This window comes from Lithobates pipiens, unplaced genomic scaffold (assembly GCF_037356315.1).
Source record: "Lithobates pipiens isolate NorthernLeopardFrog02 unplaced genomic scaffold, aLitPip1_a1.2 Scaffold_16, whole genome shotgun sequence".
In the NCBI taxonomy this organism is placed as follows: Eukaryota; Metazoa; Chordata; class Amphibia; order Anura; family Ranidae; genus Lithobates; species Lithobates pipiens.
This window is the reverse complement of record NW_027507748.1, coordinates 481,467,397-481,493,737: the sequence shown is the minus strand read 5'-3', so window position 1 is coordinate 481,493,737 and position 26,341 is coordinate 481,467,397. Positions and strand designations below refer to the sequence as shown.

At 42.1% G+C, this 26,341-nt stretch overlaps 1 protein-coding gene across 4 annotated transcripts in view; it reads right to left on the bottom strand.

Annotated features, from left to right (window-relative positions):
* Positions 1 to 26,341, bottom strand: part of ABCC4 (ATP binding cassette subfamily C member 4 (PEL blood group)) — a 508,465-nt gene that overhangs the window by 363,293 nt on the left and 118,831 nt on the right. For all 4 annotated transcript variants that reach the window (XM_077483041.1, XM_077483039.1, XM_077483040.1 and 1 more), the window contains exons 3-5: positions 18,415 to 18,535; positions 11,667 to 11,888; positions 8,614 to 8,703 (exon numbers count right to left, since the gene is read on the bottom strand). In XM_077483041.1, coding sequence (XP_077339167.1) covers positions 8,614 to 8,703; positions 11,667 to 11,888; positions 18,415 to 18,535 — 433 coding nt within the window. The remainder of the gene's footprint in view (positions 1 to 8,613; positions 8,704 to 11,666; positions 11,889 to 18,414; positions 18,536 to 26,341) is intronic.

Below are 26,341 nucleotides of genomic sequence, written 5' to 3'. Positions count from 1 at the left end.
AGTGTCACTGGTGCCACTAGGTAGCTAGTTACTTTTTTAGGTTCAACGCCAGGTTTTTATAGCGATAGGTACCCCCATATACTACCCAATAATGATTTTAACCCCCTGATTGCCCCTAGTTAACCCTTTCACCAGCGATCACCGTATAAGTGCCACTGGTGACGCTGGTTAGCCAGTTAGTTATTTAGGTCCCCCGTCAGGTTTTCATATAGCGTCAGGGACCCCCATATACTACTTAATAAAGATTTTAACCCCCTGATTGCCCCTAGTTAACCTTTTCACCAGTGATCACCGTATAAGTGTTACGGGTGACTCTGGTTAGTTAGTTTGCTTTTTATAGCATCAGGGCACCCACCATTTATTACCCAATAAAGGTTTAACCCCCTGATCACCTGGCGGGTGATATCAATTAGGTTTTAGGGTCAGGGTCTGCGTCACCCCAGGCAGCGCTAGGTTAGTGCCAGTACCGCTAACACCCACACGCAAAGCATACACCTCCCATAGTGGTATAGTATCTGAACAGATCAATATCTGATCTGATCAGCTCTATACTAGCCTCCCCAGCAGTTTAGGGTTCCAAAAAAAGCATTGTTAGCGGATCCCGCCCAGATACCTGCTAGCACCTGCGTTTTGCCTCTCCGCCCAGCCCACCCAAGTGCAGTATCGATCGATCACTGTCACTTACAAAACACTAAACACATATCTGCAGCGTTCGTAGAGTCAGGCCTGATCCCTGCGATCGCTAGCAGTTTTTTTTTGGCAGCGTTTTATATTTAAATCCTGAAGGCAGTGCTTCGTTTTCGGGGTCCTGTACGTGGCTAGGCTCCCAAAAATTCCCCCACGTGTGGTATCCCCGTACTCGGGAGAAGCATCAGAATTTATTTTGGGGTGTAATTTCACTTATGCCCATAGCATGTGTGAGCAATATCATTTAGTGACAACTTTGTGCAAAAAAAATTAAAAATTTTAATATTCCTGCAACTTGTGGCAAAATATAAAATATTTCATGGACTCAACATGCCTCTCAGTAAATAGCTTGGGGTGTCTTCTTTCCAAAATGGGGTCATTTGGGGGGGTTTTGTGTTATTTTGGCATTTTATGGCCTTCAAAACTGTGATAGGTAGTAAGGAGGGAAATCAAAAATTTGCACCCTTAGAAATCCTGAAGGCAGTGATTGGTTTTAGGGGTGCCGTACGCGGCTAGACTCCCAAAAAGTACCACATACGTGGTATCTTCGTACTCAGGAGAAGCAGCAGAATACATTTTGGGGTGCAATTCCACATATAACTATGGCATGTGTGAGCAATATATCATTTATTTTTTTTGTCATTATTCAATCACTTGGGACAAAAAATAAATATTCAATGGGCTCAACATGCCCCTCAGCAATTTCCTTGGGGTGTCTACTTTCCAAAATGGGGTCATTTTGGGGGGGGGGGGGGTTTGTACTGCCCTGCCATTTTAGCACCTCAAGAAATTAGATAGGCAGTCATAAATTAAAAGCTGTGTAAATTCCAGAAAATGTACTCTAGTTTGTAGACGCTATAACTTTTGCGCAAACCAATAAATATACGCTTATTGACATTTTTCTTTACTAAAGACATGTGGCTGAATAAATTTTGCCCTAAATGTATGACTAAAATTGAGTTTATTCAATTTTTCTTATAACAAAAAGTAGAAAATATCTTTTTTTCCTCGAAATTTTCGGTCTTTTTCCATTTATATCGCAAAAAATTAAAAATCGCAGAGGCAATCAAATACCATCAAAAGAAAGCTCTATTTGTGAGAAGAAAAGGACGCAAATTTCGTTTGGGTACAACATTGCATGATCGCGCAATTACCAGTTAAAGCAGTGCAGTGCGAAATTGTAAAAAGACCTCTGGTCCTTAGACTGACAATTGGTCCGGGGCTGAAGTGGTTAACTTTTGGGAAAAGAATAATCAGGTGATAATGGAGGATGTTCATGTGTAGTAATGTGCTTGTCGGTCAAAAACTGCTTCACAGAAAGTGCTGTGTGAGCAGGTGCAATGTCCTGGAGAAGAATGAAACAATTTTTCACAGTTGCAGATATTTTTTCTGACTCTCTCTCAGCTTTAACAAAACTTCCTTATAATAATGCTGGTTAAAATGTTGTGTCTTCTGGAACCCACTCTTTCAAAATTACACCCTTGATATCGAGTAAGCATTTGAAACCTTTGTTGGTGTTTTGTGCAGTTTTACAAAAAAATTACAAATTGACAAGTTGTTTAACTTTTAAACTTAGCATTTTTCGGCACACTACAGAAAACACAACCAAACGACATGGTGACTCACAATCAACTGAAAGTCAGTGTTGCCGCTTGTTATGCAGATTCAAACATGCTCAAGGTCCCCATGCATGCAGTTATACCCAGTTCTGACTGCTTTGTTTACTAGGTGGGATCACAGTCTTTTTTTTTTTTAATAGACATGCATCGTATATGTACTGTACATTGACTTCTTCATCCAGTTAATTTTATGAGCATGTATGGTATACAAAACAGCTCTATCAGAAAGTGTGCAGCTATGCACCTGCAAATAAAGCAGAGGATGTGAAAGCCCGCTCAAGTTGGGATTGCCTTAGGACCTGATCATCTGTCTTCCCATCATAAAACTTCTTCTATACAAAATCAGATTGTAACAGGTTTCTATCATTTAAAGTTAAACCAAAACCAAATCTTCAGGATTTTTTTTTATATTTAATTAGGAATTGTGTGGCAAAGGTTTGGAATGTCTGTAAGGTCACCATTAAAAAGACCTCTCATTTCCAGTTTCTCAGTAACCAGTGTCTGGGAAAGAACGTGCTGGGAACCTCCACTACAAGGATAAGGACAACAATAAAAATCCTTTTAAATACTGTATATCAAGACAGGGGCCCACCTTGTTTTTTCAACAACATATTTTAGACCAACACCCAATATTTTTAAACCAGATTCAGTTAACAGGATTGCAAAAAAAAAAAATTGTTTCAAAGGATACGGTCTACAATTAAATACAGAAAAATATTCATAAATTTTTATATTTTTTTCAAGAATATGGACCTAAACCCATTTACATATACTATCATCAACATTCAATAAACATTAGAATTAGCTTTTTGTTAAAAAAAATAAAAATAAATAAATAAAAATACTATTGCCACGACTGAAAAAAAATTTTTTGAATCCCCGAGGGATCAAATGCAATAAATGTAGCACCTGGTCCTGTTGAGATCTATGCTCTGGTTGTGCAAAAGTACATCTCTAAGTTCTGCTTTAAGTAGGGTGGTAGAAGGATTAGAGCTCCACAGCAGTTTGAGTAATCCAGTACTAGACTATTTAAGCTGTTGTGGTAACCTCATCTTGCTACCACAGTATTTACAACCCTTTGGGGGTCCTTGCTGATTCCCCCACTGATGGAGAACATCCACAGGGTCCTATGGTGGTATGAGAGCAAAACATCAGCCTGGGCTCCCGCCAGGCCATGCCCCAAACATGTTTCACTCCACCCCCTGGAGATTAGTCATGGTCATGAAGATCCCATGCATGTGGGGAGTATATAAGCATCATTGGAAGTCACTCAAAGTATAAAGAGCTGTCAGGTGTGTATGGTTGATCTTTCAAGCTGTGAGGGAGGAATAATGAGGAGAGGTGAGAGAGTGCAAGGTGAAAAGGGGGATGTGAAGGGTACAACTGATAATTGCTGCATTCTTTTGGGAGTATTTCAGGTGTCAGTGGGAGAATGCCACTGACAGCTGAAAGAACCGAGCCAGAAGGTATCAGTTTTAAGTATCAGTGCATTGTCACAAGTACCGATACTCGTGCAAATGTTTAGTATGAGCACTGATACCGGTATTGGTGCAATCCTAGTGGTTATGACTTGTATTTGTTTTTGTAATATTTTTACAGTTTCAATTTTTTTAAGGTAGTTTTTTATTACTTGATAGTCATCCTCTAGATAAGATTCAGACAGACATCTGTATCCTTTAATGATTAGTTGATACGTAAAGTGGTTCTAAAAAGCTATCAGATTTTTACCTGACAGCTCACCCACTAAATATCCCACTAACTAATTCGCCACCACCCCCTCCAATCTCTAAACGCTTACACCCCCCCCTCCTCTCACAATCCAGTGCTGTGCCCAACTACAGCTGTATTCCCTTCACTTACTGGCCTCACAGGGATACTCAGGCAGCAACCTGTTCCTGTCAGTCAAATCCTGTGAGGAAGAAGCAGGAACTTGGTATGGGGACACCCAAAGGGGGGAAAAAAAAAAGGAGGACAGCACCAACGGGGGACCCCCAATGAAGAGGTAAGGGGCTGCTCACATTCTTGCAGAGAGCGGGTAAATATAAACCTCTTTTTCTATTTTATTTAAAACGGTATTATCCTATAAAATTACTTTAACTTATAATTTTGTAACTTTAAGGTATTATATTGTTTTTTCTTACATGTCACTTTTGGTTGTGTAATTGTTTCTGTAACTAAATTGTACTCAAAGTATTAGCTGGAGTTTAGCTTCAATTTGTTTTGTGTATCTCAGGTTACTACTTCATAGTTCTCTTTATTTTAGTGGAAAGGTAAAAGATAATTGTCTTAGCTATAATTGTATTATGTAACATTTATGTAAGCATATAATTTATCAACTAACATGTAAAGTATCTTATACTGCTTTGCATATCATTAAGGTTTATAATCTATATATTGGTAATAGTAGCTAGTCTCCTAATCATTATGTCCTTCACTGAAGACTGAAGCCCTAGGCAGCCATAGACGATTCCATTTTTTTGTTTAACCATAGAGATATAAAAATCAGACTGATGACCCAACAGAATGGTATATATCCAAAACAAATTAAAAATGACCAGATTAGCTATGAAAGGAAATATAAACCCATCGTGATTACTGAAGGCCGAGTGCCTAATAATAAATAAAGATGCCTTGAAAGAGGATTGTTATGGTTATACTGGCAGTATTTCATTAATCCGAATTGTCTGTACACGTACTTCAAGGCAAGTTTTAGACACCACTGAGGATATTTTTTTTTCCTGAAAAGATTTTGAGAGAAACGAGAACAAAACCAGCACAGTCGATTCCAGATATTACATCGACAACCATATATGAAAAGACAATCCACTATTGAAACCATCCTTTGCAGTGCTACAGATTCGCCCACCCCGTACACCTTTAAATGAGGGCATTATATGTTTCTCCTTATACCAGTATACACCCTAGATAGGATCCTCATCTGCATTACATAAGCAGTCTGTTCAAGACCAAATCAACTGGAGAAAGACCTTGAGTATCCAATCAGAGAGATCATAGAGCAGTGATGGCGAACCTTGGCACCCCAGATGTTTTGGAGCTACATTTCCCATGATACTCATGCACTCTGCAGTGTAGCTGAGCATCATAGGAAATGTAGATCCAAAACATATGGGGTGCCAAGGTTCGCCATTACTGCCATAGAGCATCGAACTTGGCAGGACGACCCCAATGTTGAAAACATTTTTTTTCCAACCTTAGAGTATCCCCCAGTTGAGCAATCCATTCTCGAAGAGTTGGAGGCTCTCTCAATTTCCAACGCCTGAGGAGATAAGCTTACATGCCTGGAAGAGGACTCTAGCTATCGCCTGTTTGGGGTTGTCTGCAATGGGGAGATTGTCTAGAATACTCAAGATACAGTGCTTAGGATCTATTGGGATATTAACCTGAAATACCCCTTTAACGGTATCAGTAACTTCCGACCAGTAGAGATGGCGCTTGTGGCACCGCCACAGGAGGTAAATAAGATCTCCATGGTCTCTGGAACACCAAGTACACTCGGGGTTTTCCCTTACACACATTCTATGCAGGTATAAAAGTGTACCCGAAATAAAATTTACAACTGGGACAACTTCCGCTCCATATTGAGAGAACACAGCTGCACCACTTGCAGGGCTTCCTCCCACTGCTCCTCCTCAAATGGGCCTACATCCTTTTCCCAAATGGTTGCTGCTTTAGATAGGAAGTTTGTCAAATGTGTAGATGAATTACACCTTGATATGAATCCCTTATATTGGGTGACCTCCGTCATAGAATTAAATATGGGGGCCAGAGATTGCACCCATAGTACACCTTCTGACTGTGCCCTAACTGCATGACACAGTTATATGTATGGGAAATACATTGACTGAGGGAGGTTAAATCTAGGCTGCAATTCACAGAAGAAGCACAGTTTGCCGTTGGGAAAAAAAAACGTGTACCAAATGTGCGACTGCAAACTTTTACTAGTTTGTTCCGAATGGCAATGACTGCAGCTCCTCATAATACCCATTATCCCAGATAGGGCTGTATCCAGTATATCCAGTAACGCCTTGCGTAGGGAAGGGCCGAACTGACCCCTGTTCGGTTTGCACCAGAACTTCCAAACACTACGAAAGTTCGGACCAGAATAACGAACCCCATTAAAGTCAATGGGACCCAAATGTCAATAATTAAAAGTGCCCATTTTGAAGGCTTATATGCAAGTAATTGGGCATACAATGGTTATAGGGTACCGGGTCCTACCCTGGGGGACAAAAAGTTTGTTAAAAAAAGTGTTTTAAAATTAAGCAGTGATTTTATGATTTGTAAAATTAAAGCCTAAAAATGAAAAATTCCTTCCAATATAGTGTCTGTGGGGTCCCCTTAGTCTACCTGTAAAGTGTCAGATCTGTACCAGATCTAGAATCTGCTGCAGCAATAATTAAATTAATAAAGCCAAAAAAAGTCAGTCATTTTCCCAGCAAGCTGCCTTTATTTTTCTCAGCAACAACTGGAGAGCCAGTGTGTATTATGTGGCCACAATGTAGTGCACTGGGAACAAGATTAGAGATTTTTTTGGATACATTTTGGTGTCACTTTGACTTTGTAATGGGTGCGTAAAAATTGGTCTTTGGGTGACTGGGGCGCCTTCCCACGTAACACTATAGAAGTACTCTTGATGAAAGCAAGAATTGGCCTTGCTGTAAAAAATTGCAATGATATGCACCTGTCAAACAGGTGTAGAAAAATTACTCTTTGGGTGTCGGGGGCGCCTTCCCACCGTAACCTTATAGAGGTGTTCTTGATGAAAGCAAAAAAAATTGCAATGTTATGCATATGGTTGGTGTTTTAACGTTTAATATGCCTGAGACAGTTTGCAAGTAGCAACAGTGCGATCCACTGCAAAAAGTGCTAAAAAGGCCCAGACAGCTGAGCTGCCATGTAGTAAAGCCATGGGTTGGGCAAAGCCAAACCACGGACCCCTTTAGGTTTTTGCAGTTGCTCCAGCTTAGCCATATGAAAGAGCGAAACATGGAGTGGATGATGCTAAATACCGTATATACTCGAGTATAAGCCGAGATTTTCAGCCTCTTTTTTGAGGCTGAAAGTGCCCCCTCGGCTTATACTCGAGTCACCGCTGTCTGACTGCTCGATCAGCGTATCGAGCAGACAGACGGCGGACATTAAAATTCAAAAGCCGCGCCTCCTTCTCCGCCTCCGCCTGTGATAGGCGGAACACTGAATTTCCCAGCAGTCAGTGTTCCGCCTATCACGGACATCCGTTCATTCTCATACTACGGACGAGTATGAGAGGATGTCCGTGATAGGCGGAACACAGGCTGCTGGGAAATTGAGTGTTCCGCCTATCACAGGCGGAGGCGCGGCTTTTGAATTGTAGAATGGCCGCCGAGAAGAGCGGCGATCCTGGAGCGGCGATCCATCGGCACGACACGGGACGGAGGAGGCACGGGACGGAGGAGGCACGGGACGGAGGAGGCACGGGACGGAGGAGGCTCGGGACGACGGCGGCTCGGGACGGAGGCTTGGGACACAGGTAGGCTGGACACACACACAAGGCTGCACGGACACACACACACACACACACACACACACACACACACACACACACAGGGATGGATGGATGGATGGATGGATACACACACACACACACACACACACAGGGATGGATGGATGGATGAATACACACACACACACACACACACACACACACACACAGGGATGGATGGATGGATGGATACACACACAGGGATGGATGGACGGACACACACACAGGGATGGATGGATGGATGGATGGATGGACACACACACAGGGATGGATGGACGGACACACACACAGGGATGGACGGACACACAGGGATGGACAGCCATGTCTCACCCTCGGCTTATACACGAGTCAATAAGTTTTCCAGTTTTTTGGGGGTAAATTGGGGGCCTCGGCTTATATTCGGGTCGGCCTATACTCGAGTATATACGGTACCTTAACTGGAATAACCATTGGGGTTTTGTGCAGGATATAGAGAAGTTGTGGCATAAAGATCATTTTGATGAGGTTTACTCTACCCACCAAGGACATCTTCAATTTAGCCCATACTTTAGTTTTATTTCATCTCGGATTCAGCCCAATAGAGGTGATAAGAGAGGCATAGTCACAGAGCTGAGGAGTAACATATACCCTACCACTGAGGATATTTGATACAAAAACAATAGCATTTATCATAGAGGTGTGTAACAAAAAGTAGCAGGGGGAACTGGGAAATTGTTATAAAGATTACAACACAAGCAGTATAGAAGCATATGTGAATAAAATTACCTGATCAAACTTATTGACATCATTTGACAAAAGATTAACAATTTGCCCCGTAGTTGTTTTTCCCATGGCTGTGTTACTGAGACGAAGGGCCTGAAAGAAAACAAAAAAAAAAAAAAAAGTAAGACTAGACATCAGTAAAGAAAGAAAAAAAAATAATTGACCTTGTGCACTGATATCACTGCTGGTGTAGTAACACCACAGGGCCAAGGGCAGATTGTAGAACTGCCAATCAGCCAGAGTTTTCCAATTAGAGATTTATAACACATTTGCTAGTCCAAATATTGGATTATGAACTTGTAGAAAATTAAGTTTAGGAGCAACTGGTAATGACATTCGATATAAGCTAGGATGTAAACAATGGATCCCTATAACTTTTTTATAAAATGTTGTGTTAGAGCACAAAAACAACATACAAATCCTAACTTGCAATAAATAAAGAAAATATGTATTGGTAGGCCCAGTGTGGCTGACATTTCCTCCTGCTGATAAACAGAACTCTTTGGAGCCCCATTAAATAGGAATAGACAGCCTGCTATCTAAGAGGGTGGGACCCCAATTCCTTTCTCATATGTTCCAGCTAAATCAATTCTTCTTTGTGAGTTTAAAGTATAGGTAAAGCCAAAACATTATAGTTTATTTTTAGATAGAATAGGTATGGGTTGATTATATTGCAGCTAGATGTGATGGCTGCAATTGTTTTCTTTTTTAGGCTTTCTTCTTTCATTTTCATCTGGTGTTCCAACCAGCAAGTCTGTTATTCAAAAGAACAGGTTCTCTTCCTGTTGCATTAGTTTACAGGGTTGGGACAAGTCACCATAGGCAGCAGTGTTTACAATGATCAGCTTTTATTCTTGTAAAAAAAATGCTTGCTGTACTTTATAAAGTGTGAGCTGACTTTTGCCCTCAATTTATTAGTGTATTTGAATCGGCTAGTTTATTTACCACTTCTTCCCTCCCCTGACTGACAATGCTGCTATTTGCTGTGCCCCCTGTTCTCAATCATCTAGATTGGAGGCACTCTAATGCAGGTGTCATGTTACTGGCCAAATCATCAGGGGAAAACAGAGGGGGGAAGAAAACGAATTAAGCCACCACCTCTAATGATTGGTAAGCTGCAATATATTCAATTTCTGGTTTTGGGTTTTATACCGCTTTAAGCATAATTTCAGTCTTCTTTTTCACCTTCTGTATCCAATCTAGATTCCCCTTTGCTTTCTATTCCAGGGATAAGTCAGGAAGTGAAATTCCTCTCCAAAGCAATGGGATACTCCTTTTAAGACAGTTGTCACCAGAACATGTATCCTTATTGGAAGAATACCCCTTACCTCCTGCCTTCTGTGGTAACTCAAGAATTTTGTATCGGTTTTCCCATCACTTTCTGTACCAGAGGTCCAATGGTCCAAGGCCAAATAGAGAGGGTGAATTCACCCAGCAGGGGCATAGACTGCAAAAAAAAACTTAAAAAAAAAATGCTTTGCATACACTAAGAGCAAGCACAATGTAGGCCCTGATCTCTGGCCATAGAGGTGGGACTGCAGCCTCTTTGAGCAATTCTTGTAGGCAAAGAAAAATGGTTCCACATTCTTAGCTAGACTCTCGCAATCAACATTGTTTTTTTTTTTTTTACATTTCTTCAGTTACTGGTTTCCATACCTAGGCAAATTAGGTCATACAACCCAGGTGTCTTCAGGAGGGGCTCTCTGCAAAGCACACCCCCTCCTGCTTGCATGCCTGAGGTAAGGGTAGATGGATTCCAGGAAGTGGAATCTGACAAAGTGGCATGCCACGAAACAAGTTATCTTGGCTACCGACTTTCTTACCATCCTTCTGGTGTGCCCTTACATGCCCTGCTAGCCTATGGTGTGTGGCTGTCTGAGTTCTGGTGGCATTACTCCCGGGGACACGAGATCCTCCGATCCCTGTGCTGTGGCCAGCGGGCTCCTGTAAGCTCCATAGTAGCCTTCTGCCATGGACTCATACAGCCTTATCAGCTCCTCCAACACATCCCTGTCAGGGCCGAGTCCAGCCCTTCCTTCTCTGAGCTGGCCAATCAGCTGTCAGCTAATTGCCAGCTCCCTTCTCTCTCCACATTTACTCAGCTGTTGTTGATATCCTGCTCATCAGTCCTGCCTACTTAAGTGGTCCAGTCCAGAGAAGCTCTTCCTTCGCCTTGGTCATCATAAGAAAAATCTCTTGCGTTCCTGTCAAAAGACTAGCTTTGCTGACATCCCTTCTGGCTTCGGATCCTGCTTGCTGTTCCACTACATTGATCCCTGACTTCAGGCTTGTCTGACCATCCATTCCGGTTACCAAACTTTGGCTAAGATTTGACTATGTTTGTTCTTTTTACTTTTATTATTAAACAAGTGTGATTTAACTGTACTTCTGTCTCGGCCTGATTTCATGGTTTCTGACAATCCCTTCCATCACTGGTTTGGGTCTTTCAACTAGCAGCTGTGTGCACAGCACCATTTAAAACTTTTAAAATTGCCTTTTTTTTTTTTTTTTTTTAATTAAAGCATGATTTTAACTAGATTTCCTGGTCTCTTGTGGATCCTGGGCTCTGGTTAGTGCACCTACTTCGCACAGTCCATTCCACAGACTGTTTTTATGGGACCTCCCTGGAGCACCTTGACTGTGTTTTTTTGTATATGGATTCCAGGAAGTAAATGCTACGTGAATCATCTTCCCTTTCTCAAGATGGCCATGGCTAGAAATGAAGGGGGTGTTTTTTTAAAGGATTTCTCAACAAAATAAAGCTTGGGCACATGGATGGATGGATGGATGAGCTTGCTTTGAACATTAAAAATCAATTTAATAGCATCTTTGGTTTCTGGTGCTCAGGTGAAGTGTAGTTTAAGCAAGGACATTACCAAACCTAAAAACTGGTTGCAGAAACAAAAAAAAAAGTGTGTGTGAATCATGAACTAAAGCAATAACAGCTTGTTATAACAACATGACCTATAATGTAGCATGATATAAAAGAAGGCAATATCAACAAATAAACCAATATCATAATGCAGGGTACTACAGGCTCAAAAATAAACCCTCACCTTTCTATAGATCATATGACACATAGCAACACGGAGTTTCATGCCAGCTCGAAGAACATGATAGAAATAAATATGATGAAAGACTGCCAAGAGCAAGGTACAGACAGACAAGGCTGCAGCGTTTATGTAGGCACTAGCCAGGGCGGCATCACTGGGATTGTCCATTTCAAAGTAACTCACAACATTTCCAAGGAAAATTGGCTGGATCACTTTGACACTTTCCTTTAGAAAAAATAAAACATTGTCTCAGATATTTCATGTTTATTCAAACTGACTGAGAAAATCAAATAATTATCAAAGCATATCATATCAAATGGGATGTTACAGTCTAATAAGTGTTACATTTCCAACGATATTAATGAGAGCTTGCCCATAACATGCATGGAAGTTCAGATAGGATATCTTATAAAAGCTTACCCTTGTCTTCATTTTGACATTCAAAATATGAAAGATTAACATTGTAGAACTCTACAAAAAAATTAAAAAGAGCCAAACAGGATGGACCGCAAAATGTCTTCTTACACCAATATCATAATAAAAGACAAAATCTTAAGTACACAACAGGAGACTTGAACTGTTACTAAACCCAGGACCCTGCATTCACTATATATGGTCTCCCACAGTACACATAACATGAGTTTTTTTTTTTTAAATAACAAACATGTTATATTTATGTGCTTCGTGCCGTGGTTTTGCATAGAGCAGCCCCGACCCTCCTCCTTTTTGGGTCCCCTGCCAGTGCTACTGGCTCCTCCACTTCAGCCAGTGCCACCAATAGCAAGCCACTTGCCTGCTCACTCCTCAGCGCCGCTCTATACATCTATAAGACAGAGCCATGGCTCAGCCACACCCCTATTTTCTCCTCACTGGCTGGGATTTACAGTAGCAGGAGCCAATGGCTCCTGCTGCGGTCTCAGCCAATGATGAATGAGAGACCCAGGGGTAGCTCAACTCTCATGCACATCGCCGAAGCGAGAGGGAGCTCAGGTGAGTATTAGAGGGGGCTGGAGGGGAGGTGGGGTTCGCTGCACACAGATTTTTTACTTTCATGCATTCTATGCAACCTTGAGCCTTTAAAACCACTTTAACCAACGCGAATATGCATTCAAGCATTGAAAATATTCCACTAAAACTTCCTCAATTATGATATGGCAGAACATGTGTTTACAGAAGAGCTACATTTATTTATTTAGAACATTCTAAAAGTCAACAGGAAAAACTTACAAAAACTGAGGGTGTATGCCTAGAAGATGAAAGATTCAGCAATGCCATGAAAAGGCAATAGAGTCCCCTAGGAAATGTATCACAAATTCATTATAGGCTATACCCTGGACCACATTTTATTGCAGCATTCAAAAATGTAAATCTGGTACACTAAGAAAAACAGACTACTGGAAGTATTTTGGAAGTGTTCATTACAACATACCTCGAACAGTGTCTTTGTTATTTCACTTCCATGGATGTGCTTCTAAGCTGAATAGGCTATTGTTTTACAAGGAAACCTCCCCAACAGCATTGCCAGTTTTTCCCCAAGAACCTGTCAGAAAAGAAACATGGGAGCTGCCATTGATTGCTTGTTTTAAAAGGTGTACTCTGTGCGGTTATTTTCCTTGCTGCCAAGTCATTGACCTGGAACATGTAAATATATAGCAAGCAGGTACTGGGTTAGTGATTCATAAATGTAGTGAGGGAAGGGTAAGAATAACAGCACCAGAGTATACACCTTCAAAAACAAGTCAGCAGTTGCATTTTCCATATTTATTTGCTGACAAGTTCCCTTTAAGGACCTATTCACACCACATGCAACGGAGTGCTTTTTTTCTGTATCAAAAATGCATGGAAAGTAGGTTGTATGGGTTCCAATGGCATAGTTCACATCAGTGCAGTGCGTCTCAGTGCTTTTCAGTTCCAGAAAAAAAAAAAAAAAAATGAAAAAAAAGTACAACATGCTACTGTACTGGAACACCAAAAAATAAATAAAAAATAACCGGATACCAGAACAGTGGAAAAAAAAAAAAAAAAAAAGAACACAGGAAAAAAGAAACAAGCATCTGGAATGCATCTGAAGTGCACCGAACACATCAAAAAAGGCATTAAAACCGTGCATGCAGAAACACATCTGGAACTGATCTGGAGGATGTTTTTGTGGTGTGAACAGGCACTAAAACACGCCCTTAGATCTTATCCTTGCATCTTCAACTAACCCTTTCGCTGCTGGACCAGCTTTCCCTCTTTTTTACATACAGTACATTGAAAAGTATTCTTATCCCTTGACATTTTCTGCATTTTGTCATGTTACAACCAAAAACGTAAATGTATTTTATCGGGATTTACCAGCACAAAGTGGCACATTATTGTGAAGTGGAAGGAAAATGATAAATGGTGTTCATTTTTTTTTTACAAATAAATATCTGAAAAGTGTGTGACGTGCATTTGTATTCAGCCCCCTTTACTCTAATGCCCCCAACTAAAATCTAGTGGAGCCAATTGCTTTCAGAAGTCACCTAATTAGTAAATAGAGTCCACACCTGTGTGTAATTTAATCTCAGTATAAATACAGCAGTTCTGCAAAACCCTCATTCCGCGTACACATGACCGGACTTTCCGGCAGAAAAGGTCCAACGGAATCAATATGTCTGATATTCCAATCATTTTTCTTCAAAAAATTCAGACGGACCTAGAAACAGAACATGCTTTAAATCTTTTCGATGAAATTTATTTCTATCGGGAAAACCATTAGTCTGTATGCTGGTCCAATGGACCAAATACGACGCAAGGGCAGCTATTGGCTACTGGCTATTGAACTTCCTTTTCTAGTCGTGTCATACGTTATCACATTAAAAACGAACGGACTTTGGTCCATTTGTGTGTGGTCAAGTCCGTTCGGTTGGAACTCCATCGGGAAGACCATCTGAACTTTTCTGCCAGAAAGTCCAGTCGTGTGTACGTGGCATCAGAGGTTTGTTAGAGAGCCCTAGTGAACAAAGCATACGATGAAGACCAAGGAACACACCAGACAGGTCCGGGATAAAAGTTGTGGAGACGTTTAAAGCAGGGTTAGGTTAGGTCATAAAAAAAAAATCCCAAACTTTGAACATCTCATAGATGACTGTTCAATCCATCATCCAAACATGGAAAGAGTGTGGCACAACTGCAAACCTACCAAGACATGGTTATCCACCTAAACTGACAGGCCAGGCAAGGAGCATTAATCGGAAAAGTGGCCAAGGAGCCCACGGTAACTCTGCAGGAGCTGCAGAGATTCACAGCTCAGGTGGGAGAATCTGTCCACGGGACAACTATTAGTCGTGCACTCCACAAATCTGGCCTTTACAGAAGAGTGACAAGAAGAAAGCCATTTTTGAAAGAAAGCCATAAGAAGTCCTGTTTGCAATTTGTGAAAAGTCATGTGGGGGGACACAGCAAACATGGAAAAAGGTGCACTGGTCAGATGAGACCAAAATTGAACTTTTTGGCCTAAAAGCAAAAACGCTATGTGTGGCGTAAAACACTGCACATCACCTTGAACACACCATCCCCACCGTGAAACATGGTGGTGGCAGCATCATGTTGTGGGAATGCTTTTCTTCATCATGAACTGGAAAGCTGGTCAGTGTTGATGGGAAAATGGATGGAACCAAATATAGGACAATCTTAGAAGAAAACCTGTTAAAGTCTGAAAAAGACTTGAGCCTGGGGCGGAGGTTCACCTTCCAGCCGGACAACGACCCTAAACATGTAGCCAGAGCTACAATGGAAATTGTTTAGATCAAAGCATATTAATGTGTTAGAATGACCCAGTCAAAGTCCAGACCTAAACCCAATTTAGAATCTGTGACTTGAAAATTGCTTTTCACAGACGCTCTCCATCCAGTCTGACAGAGCTTGTGCCATTATGCGAAAAAGATTGGGCAAAAACAAAACCCAAAAAGACTTACAGCTGTAATTGCAGCGAAAGGTGGTTCTACAAAGTTTTAAATCAGGGGGGATGAATGCAAATGCAAATGCACACCACAACTTTCACATATTTATTTGTAAAAAAAAATGTGAAAACCATTTATAATTTTTCTTCCACTTCGTGTTGGTCTATCACACAAAATATGGAAAATATTAAGGGATATGAATACTTTTTCAAGGCACTGTACATGCTTGACTTCAACATTGACTAAAAACCCCCAAAACTATATATTTTTTTCGAAAGCACAGGACCTAGAGAATAAAAATACGGTAGCCTCAAATATTTATGTCACACAGTATTTGTGCAAATGTTTATAACATCTATTATTTAAGTAAAACAATAGACTTTTTTAATGAAAACACAATAATATGTAACATTTCCGTTAAATATAAAAGAAGAGATTTTGTCAATTTCAAGTCTAGTTTTAAAATTGCATGCACTTGCAAAACTGCAAAATATAAGATACCCAAACCCGGAAAAGGGCAGAATATTTAAAACCTTACCGTTCATTAATTTAAAGCTAAACATATTATTTTATACATTATTTTTGTTTACTTAACTTCAGTACTATGATACAAAAGCTGACAAACCCCCACGTTTCAGTGGAGAGGCAGTGGCAGGTACTTTTTATAGATTCATCAGGTGTCTATTAGAGCCTTAAGCTCATGCAGACTGAGGGCACAGAATTCCTGAGCAGCAGCTGGCCGGTGTAGCCAGGATACTCAGTGGCGGCCCATCAATAGGGGGTGCACTGGCACTGTCCCCCTAGTCACAAAAAAAGTCCTTTAAGTGCACTATGTTCGGGTGCTGGACACAGTACATTATGGGAAGCGTGAAGTCTATGCAATCACGTGATTGCATAAAGACAGCACTTCCTTTGCCTGGTTTTAACCCGCATTGTGGCGCGAGTATTTCCTCCCGTACGGTTATTACGCTTGCCTTGTTTTTGATTGGCAGCGCTTTCCCTCGAAGCGTTGGCGTCGCTTCCGATTTCCCTGCTCAGAGTGGACTGAGACGGAGTGCGATCAGCATCAGCGCGGTGAAGCCGGACCTAACACAGGTGGGTTTTCTAGTGTGAGCTGGAGCAGGCAGGGGGAGAGGAATACACAGCAGCTCCAGTTATACTTTGAGCTACTGATCGGATGGTAAATACACTGATGTGGGAGGGCGTGCACAGACAGTATTTCATGTGATGGAACAGCAAGCTGGAAGTAAAAGTGAAAGTCCCAGTCAGTAAAGCTCTCTACTCTGCTCTCTGTATTGTGATCCCTCTGACTTTCTGACATCCATGGAGGAACATTTCTTATCTGCTGCAAGGAAATGCTACACTGCTGCTTTCCTCTCTCCTTGAATTAAATCTTATATAAAGTGAAATTCTATCCTCTGCTCACTGTCTCCACGATTTACTTACACTGGGCATAAAAAGCTGACTTGCTATATTCTTGCTGACATAGGTGTAACTGACACACATTCTGTTTGCAATGAGGTGTCAGTTTAATCCAACTTGCAAAAAAAAAAAAAAAGTAATCAAGAGTACGTTACCACTTACCTGGCCGGATGTCCTGGTCACTCACTGGATGAGGATAGCGATGACACCAGCTGCCAGGTGTAGTATCAAAAAATCACGAGGATGATAATCTTCCTCAGCATTGTATAATACACCTGGCGTCATCGCTATCCTCAGCATTGTATAATAGACCTGCGATGCGTCTATTATACAGTGATATGGATGATGATGGGTGTATTACACAATGATGAGGATAGCAATGACGGGTGTATTATACAGTGATGAGGAAGACAATGATGGGTGTATTATGAGGAGGACCTGATCTGTATACCCTGGCCTGTGAGGCAGAGCTGTATACCCTGGCCTGTGAGGCAGAGCTGTATTCTCTGTCCTATGAATCTGGGACTGTATAACCTGTCCTGAGCTGTATACTCCTGACACTATAGGCGGAAGCAAGTGGAATTCAGGGAGACAGAGTGGGTGGATTCTATAAGGGGGGGGGGGGGCTTATGAGAATCCTAAAACTTCACCAGCCGTCATCGGTACCGATACTGCATATGTAGAAATGCTAAGAGCTGGCGGTACAGTGGTGTAGTGGTTAGCACTCTCGCCTAGCAGTAAGAAGGGTCGCTGGTTTAAATCCCAACCACGACACTACCTGCCTGGAGTTTGCATGTTCTCCCTGTGCCTGCGTGGGTTTCCTCCTGGTACTCCGGTTTCCGCCTACACACCAAAGACATGCAGGTAGGTTAATTGGCTTCTGTCCAAAATTGGCCCTAGTATATGAATGGGGACCTTGGATTGTGGGCTCCTTGAGGGTAGGGATGGATGTGAGTGTGCAATGTACAGGGATAGGGACAATTGTAGTCTTTATTCAACCTTACTATGTAACTATGTAAGCTGAACATTTCTGGGGTTCACCAATCTGCTGTTGCTCTTCATTTTAAGCCCTGATCCAGTGGTTTAGGGATCTTAGAGGACACAGGTGGTGGATCAGAAGCATAGATTAATATTATATATTATAATATTAGGTGGCTTTACACTGCAGGCAAGTTGGCCATCAAATTTTAAAACAAGCTGTTGTCACCTGCTTTCAGCCACAGACCGTCCCACTTTAACTACGGTGGTGACAGTAAAAGGGGTAAAATATAAATACAGGAGTTCCTAAAAAGTCTGAGGTAACAATAAATTGCCTAAAAATAGACTTTCTGCAGGTCCGGTAAAAATTATATGAATGAGCGTTCAAAAAAACAAAAGCTACTTTGGTACCGATAAATCCATACCTCAATTAAAGTAAAAAATCCTAGGACAGAGTAGGCCTTCCAATGGCAACGTATAATTGCTCTGGTTAAACGTGGGGCTCGGCCTTCGTTCTGTGCTTTTTGTAATTCTTCATCCCAGAACCTATAAAAGAATGACATAGTATGAAATGTACAATTTCCTGCAACCAAGTGAAGAGCCAAGTACTTCATGCTATGTAGGCATACAGGTATGTGACACTCCCGGTCAACTGTCAGTCCCATGGGAGACAGGGTGTGCATTTGTTATCTATACAGGCTAAACAGAAGGGAAGCAAAAAGAAAACAATCCCACAAGGAATCTCTCGCTTTACTATAGCAGTACTTGATTTTTTTTTTCTCCTCCCAGACAGCAATGCTTCAATCAGCAACTGAGTTGGAGAGAAGCACTTGTACCTTTCCTTCATATGTAAATCTTTTTTTTTTTTTTTTTTTTGCATTTTAAAGCGGAGGTCCACCCTAAAATGGACCTCCGCTCATCGGAATCCCCCCCCCCTCCGGCGCCACAATCGGCACCTTTCAGGGGGGAGGGGGGTGCAGTTACCTGGATAATCCAGGTAACTGCACCCACTTCCGGGCTAGCTGTCTGCGGAACGAGCGTAGGTTACGCCCCCGTTCCGCAAGCGCCCGCCCCCTTCAGCAAGTGCCCCGCTGCCTGCTGGGAAACACACAGCTCCCAGAGGCAGCGGGGACCGTCCGGATTGCGCCGCGCGGCTCGCGCATGCGCAGTAGGGAACCGGGAAATGAAGCCGAAAGGCTCCATTTCCTGATTCCCATACCCAAGATGGCGGCGGGACCCGGCAGCCGAGCGAGCGATCGGCTTCGGGTGCCGACATCGCGGGCGCGCTGGACAGGTAAGTGTCACTATTTAAAAGTCAGCAGCTGCAGTATTTGTAGCTGCTGGCTTTTAAAAAAAAAAAAAAAAAAACGCGGAGTCCCGGTGGACTCCCGCTTTAAGAGTTATATACGACGGTGAGCACTATGGTTCATCTTCTTTGCCTCCGAGTTTGAAAACCACCTGATGCGAATGAAAAGGCTGGGCTTTGTAGTTCCTCAAAACAACGTTTTTGGGGCTACAAATGCTAGCAGGATTTAATGGAAGATGATTAATCCATGAGTCCTGGTGTATGACATACAGTTGTCCTCATAAGTTTACATACCCTGGCAGAATTTAGGATTTCTTGCCCATTTTTCCAGAATCGATGAAGGATAACACAAAAACATTTCTTTCACTAATGGTTAGTGTTTGGCTGAATTTATTATCAATCAACTGTGTTTACTCTTTTTTAAATCATAATGGCAACAGAAACTACCCAAATGACCCTGATCAAAAGTTTACATACCCTGGTGATTTTGGCCTGCAAATCATGCAGACAAGTTGACACAAAGGGGTTTGAATGACTATTAAAAAAGGTAACCATCTTTACCTGTGATCTGTTTGCTTGTCGTGTGTGTGTGTGTGTGTGTGTGTGTGTGTGTGTGTGTGTGTGTGTGTGTAAAAGCCATTGGTGCAAAAAGAACAGATGCCAGAGCAATTGACAGCTAGGCTATTAGCATTCTCAGAAGAAACGGTCTGTGGCAACCCCTATACAGTTGTGCTCATAAGTTTACATACCCGGGCAGAATTTATGATTTATTGGCCAATTTTCAGAGAATATGAATGATAACACAAAAACTTTTCTTTCAGTCATGGTTAGTGTTTGGCTGAAGCCATTTATTATCAATCAACTGTATTTACTCTTTTAACCACTAGAGATCCGCGCTATAGCCGAATGACGGCTACAGCGCGGACCTGCTTTGCTGGGACGACGTCTATGAGACTCGCCTGATCACGGATCAGAGCAAGGGGTCGATCCCGACCCCTTACCACGTGATCAGCTGTCAGCCAATGACAGCTGATCATATGACACAACAAAGCCGGTAATCGGCTATTTTTCCTCCTCGCGCTGACAGCGTGAGGAGAAAAAAAAGCCGATCACCGGCAGCCGTGATCGGGACATCAGTCCCGATCACGGCCAGCTTATCAGTGCCCACCTGCCCCCTGCCAGTGCCATCTAATAAAAAAGTGCCCATCAGTGCCCACAGTGCCACCCATCAGTGCCCACAGTGCCACCCATCAGTGCCCAAAATCTACCTCAACAACAGTGCTGCACCCCAGTGCCACATATCCGTGCCCATCAGTGTCATCTACCAGTGCCCATCTATCAGTGGTACCTCTCAGTGCCCCTTAGTGCCACCCATCGGTGACACCCATCTGTGCCACCCATCGGTGCCGCCCTTACCTGTGCCACCCATCGGTGCAGCCTATCAGTGCCCATCAGTGCAGCCTATCAGTGCCCACCAGTGCAGCCTCATCAGCGCATTTCAATGAAGGAGAAAAATTACCTGTTTGCAAAATTTTATAACAAACTAAGAAAAATTATTTATTTATTTATTTTTTGCATATTTTTTTGTTTGTTTAGCAAAAATTAAAACTCCCAGCTGTAATTAAATACCACCAAAAGAAAGCTCTATTTGTGGGGGGAAAAATTATAAAAATTTTATTTGGGTACAGTGTTGTATGGCCGCGTAATTGTCATTCAAAGTGCATCAGCGCTGAAAATTGGTCTGGGCAGGAGGGGGGTTTAAGTGCCCAGTAAGCAAGTGGTTAATCATAAACATGGGGGAGGGGGTTGGTGGCTTGCCAGCGGAGCGGATGGTCACACACTACGACAGCTCAGTCTTATCCAGGGCCGTAACGGGGAAACACAGCGACTACAAGCCTCATTTCACACCACAGACTATCACACCTATAGCGGGCTCACCCCCTGATGCCTTTCCGCAAAAGAAAAAAGTTTCCAAAACCCAGGAAGATGACAGACTTTCTTATACAGCCGCGCCATCTCCATATGCAAGATGGCGCTGGCGGACATAGTGGAGACACATATAAACTCATAAACAGCAGGAACCGGCCATGAAGCAGGATAGCAGCCGCAGCAACAACAACCTGCAACAGGAGCACATCCAATACCCTTCACCTCCTTCTGCCTCATGTAGTCCAGCTAAAAACCGACAAAACACGTTATTAGTCCCAGCAGACACCGTGGAGGTAAGCAGTTTAATTCTTGACTAGATGACACCAGGGAGTTACAAGACTCCATTACCAACTTCCCCACACTCAACCAGCCAGTTATGGACACTACTCTTAAAAGATATGCTGGTGTCTCTTTGCTCAATTCTGCACGCTGCCATACTCGCAATTACCCAGCAATTCAAGTCAGAGGTGTCAGCAGTGTCCAACACATTGAAACTAAAATGGGCAAGTTTGCAAACACTTTTAATGACATGGTCAATGCCCACAATGACAGGGACGATGAGATTATGAGTATTAAAACAAAACTGGCCGATTCGGAAGACAGATCGAGACGCAACAACGTCAAAATACGGGGGATCCCCGAATCGGTCAAACCCCCAGAGCTGAAAGAATACTTTCTTAATATCATGAAGGCTGCGCTTCCAGAAGCGCCACTAGAGGACCTGGTCATTGATCGCATTCTCTGACTACCAAGGCCCAGAAACATCCTGTCTCACCTTCCAAGGGACACTATAGTTCGGGGCCACGTCAATCACATTAAGGACCAGTTCATGCTGGCTGCAATAAGACGTGAAGATCTGCCTCTAGGAATGCAATATTTATCCTTTTTTGCTGATCTCTCTGCATTTACTATGCAACAACGCAGGCAACTGGTCACCATAACCAAACCATTAACCATAACATCCAGTACAGAAGGCTATTCCCAGCCAAGCTACTGATTACCAAAGATGGCAAATCAAACATGGTGGCTAGCGTCAAGACGGATGTCATCCTTATGAGAGACTGGCAAATATTAGACCCACACTACAATGGGAAGGACACACCGCACTCACCTCCATCCACCCGGGCAAGCTCAGGATCAGGAAACAGGCTGAAAAATTATTGCTCTACTATTCCATCTTTAAAGCCCCTGATGACCCAGGAGAATGCCACATAGTTCTTTGTTCACTCTACCCCCCAAGTTATAGCGGTAGTTTATCCGCACAGATTCCTCACAGACCATCATTTTTATATATGTTTCCCGATCCCTTTGGTTTTCCTCCTCTTGTTCATTGTTACAGGAACAGATATAAGGGACTTCCAAACTGATCAAGACAGCTATCCGAGCATCCTCTCTAACCCCCTGTCTGAACTTACCTCTACATCAAGGTCAACAGTACCAATGTAAGGGGTCAGCGAAACTAACAACCCAAATACAAATAGCAACAAGGTATGTACCTTGCACATTATCAAAAATGGCTTTCAACATATCCTCACTGAACGTGAAAGGTTTAAACAGCCCACAAATACCAAATGGCCTGGAGGGAAGCATCCAGGCTCATAAGTGATATCATCTGTTTCCAAGAGACGCATTTTATTTCATGTAATCCTCCTTCTTTCAGTCACTGTAAATTCCCTCAAATATACATGGCAAATGGCCCTAAAAAGAAGGGAGGAGTAGCAATAGCAGTAAGAGACTCCATTCCTTTCTCGCATCTTGAAACCCACCTAGATACATCAGGCAGATTTATCATTCCTGTGTGTGAGATCTCCAAAATTGAATACACATTGGTAAACATGTACTTACTGAACAATAAACAAATTCGCTTCTTGAAGATGATATGGAAAAAAGAATCCATGAAACAGCCATGTAATACTATGTGGGGACTTTAATGCAATCCCAAACTAAGACTTGGACCTCTCCAACCCCATGCGTCACAAAACTCGCAGGACAACCCTGGCACAATTCATCACATCTTCTGGTCTCTTTGATGTATGGAGGTGCCAGCATTCTTCTGAAAATAATTTTACCTTTTTCCTAACATGCATCACACGTATTCACGCATAGCTTTGCTCCTGGTAGATAAATTCATGCTGCAAAAGATTGTTAAATCCGACATACATGTTATATCTTGGTCTGACCATGCTCCTAATTCCATTAGTGTGGGGGATCGTAGTGCCGGAACGAGAGCAAATAGATGGGAAATTTCACCATCTCACAACCTGAAAGTTTTAAATTAAATCAGAAAATCCTTTGAACTAAATGCTCCTTCGGTGGACAACCCCTTCACACTCTGGAACACTCAAAGTTTTTATAAGAGGTTTGCTCACACAACTAAGTATTAGGCTCAGAAGGCAGCGGGCAAAGCGGCTCAATGACCTGTTAACGAAAATACAAAATCTGGAATTCTCTAGCAAACAAAATTCAACACTAACAAAAATAAAAATAAAAATCAGAGACTTTGTTTTACGCCAGACAACATTTACGATCACACCTGATTTTCCACATACTGAAAGCAAATAACTACTGATGCAGCAACAAAGCGGAGAAACTGCTGGCTTATCAGCTTAAAGAAAAAATAGTGAAACAAAAAAATCCAACATATGTTAAACCCAAAATCAAAAAAGTAGTATCAAATCCCAAAGACATAGCAGGATGCTTTTAGCGATTACTATGAAGCTTTGTATAATCTTAAAGATGATCCAGATACCTTTCAGCCCTCTGACAATAGGATATCAGATTTCTTAGCATCAATACACCTTCCAAAAGGATCCCCAAAAGAACTATCCACACTTAATACGCCATTTACAATTCCTGAAATAAAAAATAAAAAAGTAGAAGCATGTCCCACAACAAATCACCCGGACCTGATGGATATTCATCTGAATACTATCAGTTGTTCCAAAATGAATTGTCCCTGTACCTAAAGCAGGTCTTTGATGTCGCAATGTCCAACGCCTCATTTCCAAAAGAAATATTAACTGCAACTATTATAACTTTGCCAAAACCAGGTAAAGAACCCTCAGCTCCACAGAATTTCAGGCCCTTGTTGAATGTTGATGTTAAGCTATATGCTAAACTAGTTGCCAACAGACTGTCCTCCCTGTTACCGAAGCTCATCCACCAGGATCAAGTGGGTTTTGAAACAGGCTGGCAAGCGAATGACGCAACTAGAATAATGTTAAATATTCTTAATTTGGCTGAAAAATCTGGAAGGGCCTTCTCTACTCCTCACTTTAGATACAGAGAAGGCCTTCGACTGAGTTTACTGGAGATATGTGTCCAAGGTTTTGGAGAAATTTGGTCTGACTGGCCCGATACAACAGGCAATACTAGCATAGTATTCCTCTCCATCTGCTTATGTATTCACAGAAGGAATGTTTTTAAGGAATTTCCATATAACTAAATGGGACGAGACAGAGGTGCCCATTATCACCACTAATTTTTGCCAAGGTTATGAAACCATTAGCAGAAAAGATCAGAAAGCACACATCAAATCAAGGCATCCCATCTCAGGACAAACACAAAATATCACTCTTTGCTGACGACATTATACTGACCCTGTCTGACCCCTAGGACTTTAACAGCAGCTCATGAGATCCTTTTACTGTTTAGTAAAGTAGCCTACTGTAAGGTCAATGCTTCAAAATCCAGAATTCTAGGAATAGCAATGGACAACTCCACTAGAACCGACATTCAAAAGGACTTCCCATACATGTGGTCTCCCAACTCTACATCTTACTTAGGAGAAGTTAACTGGATTCCTATCTCCAACCTGTTTCAAACCAACTCCTACCCTTTATTAAATGAATTCCAAAAGGATATTTCTAGATTCCAGAAACACTATATCTCATGGTATGGCCTCCTAGCAGCGTACAAGATGATACAACTTCCAAAACGACCTCTTCAAGGCCCTCTCGATTCCCCTTTCATCATCCTTTTTTACTTCCATGCAAAAACAAATGACCAATTTTATATGGGCTGGCAAAATTTAGGTTTCCATCTCAAATGCAAGGGAAACACAAAACAATGGGTGGACTGGGTATCCTAATATTGAAAGACTATTACATAGCAGTAATCCTGGATTAGCTGAGAAACTGGTTTGACCAAAAGGAAACCAAACCCTGGTGCCAACTAGAACAGGTACGGTTGCACCACCCTAAATCCCCAAGGTCCCCCTCATGCTAGCACACAATTTACAACAATCTCAATAGACCACCCCACCATACAAGCTTCATTACACGCATGGACATATCTAAAAGAATCATCCAGCTCATTTACTCACTTTACGAATGTCCCCCTTCCATTGGAAGCAATTCTTTGGTTGATCCCGAACATATCCCTGACTCACTGGCTGAAAAGGGATATAACACTTTTACAAGACCTCATGCAAGGAAAGAAACGAATGACCTTTAAGGACGTGCAAACCAAATTTAACATATCCTTCTCAGAGTTTCTAATGCCGCGTACACACGAGCGGACTGTATGGCGTACTTAGTCCGTCATACAATCCGATGGACAGTCCGTCATACTTTTGACTGAACGGACTTGACCACACACGGATACCCAAACAGTCCGTCGAAAGCTTGCGCGATGACGTGTACAGCACGTACGACGGGACTAGAAATAGGAAGTCCAATACACAGCAAAAGCACCCTTCCGCCGTGTAAATCCTTTCTGGGCATGCGCCATTCTTAGTCCGTCGAACTAGCCTACCGACGAGTGGATTGTCCGCTGAAACCAAAGTACGACGGACAGAATTTCGAAAAATCCAAAATACTTAGTACGCCAGACTGCACGCTGAAAAAGTCAGCTGAAGCCCACACACGAGCGGACTGTCCGCTGAAATGTGTTTCGACGGACTAAGTACGCCATACAGTCCGCCCGTGTGTACGCGGCATTACTCACCTACAGATATCCTCATGGTACCAACAACTAAATACAATACAATACACACTCCAATCCTGACCCAAGTATGGAAACATCTAAACTCCTCTAACCCTAAGGCGAAAGGTATGTCTCTGATGTACAAACTAATTAACGCCAAATCATCCTTTTTTAACCACTTGCTTACTGGG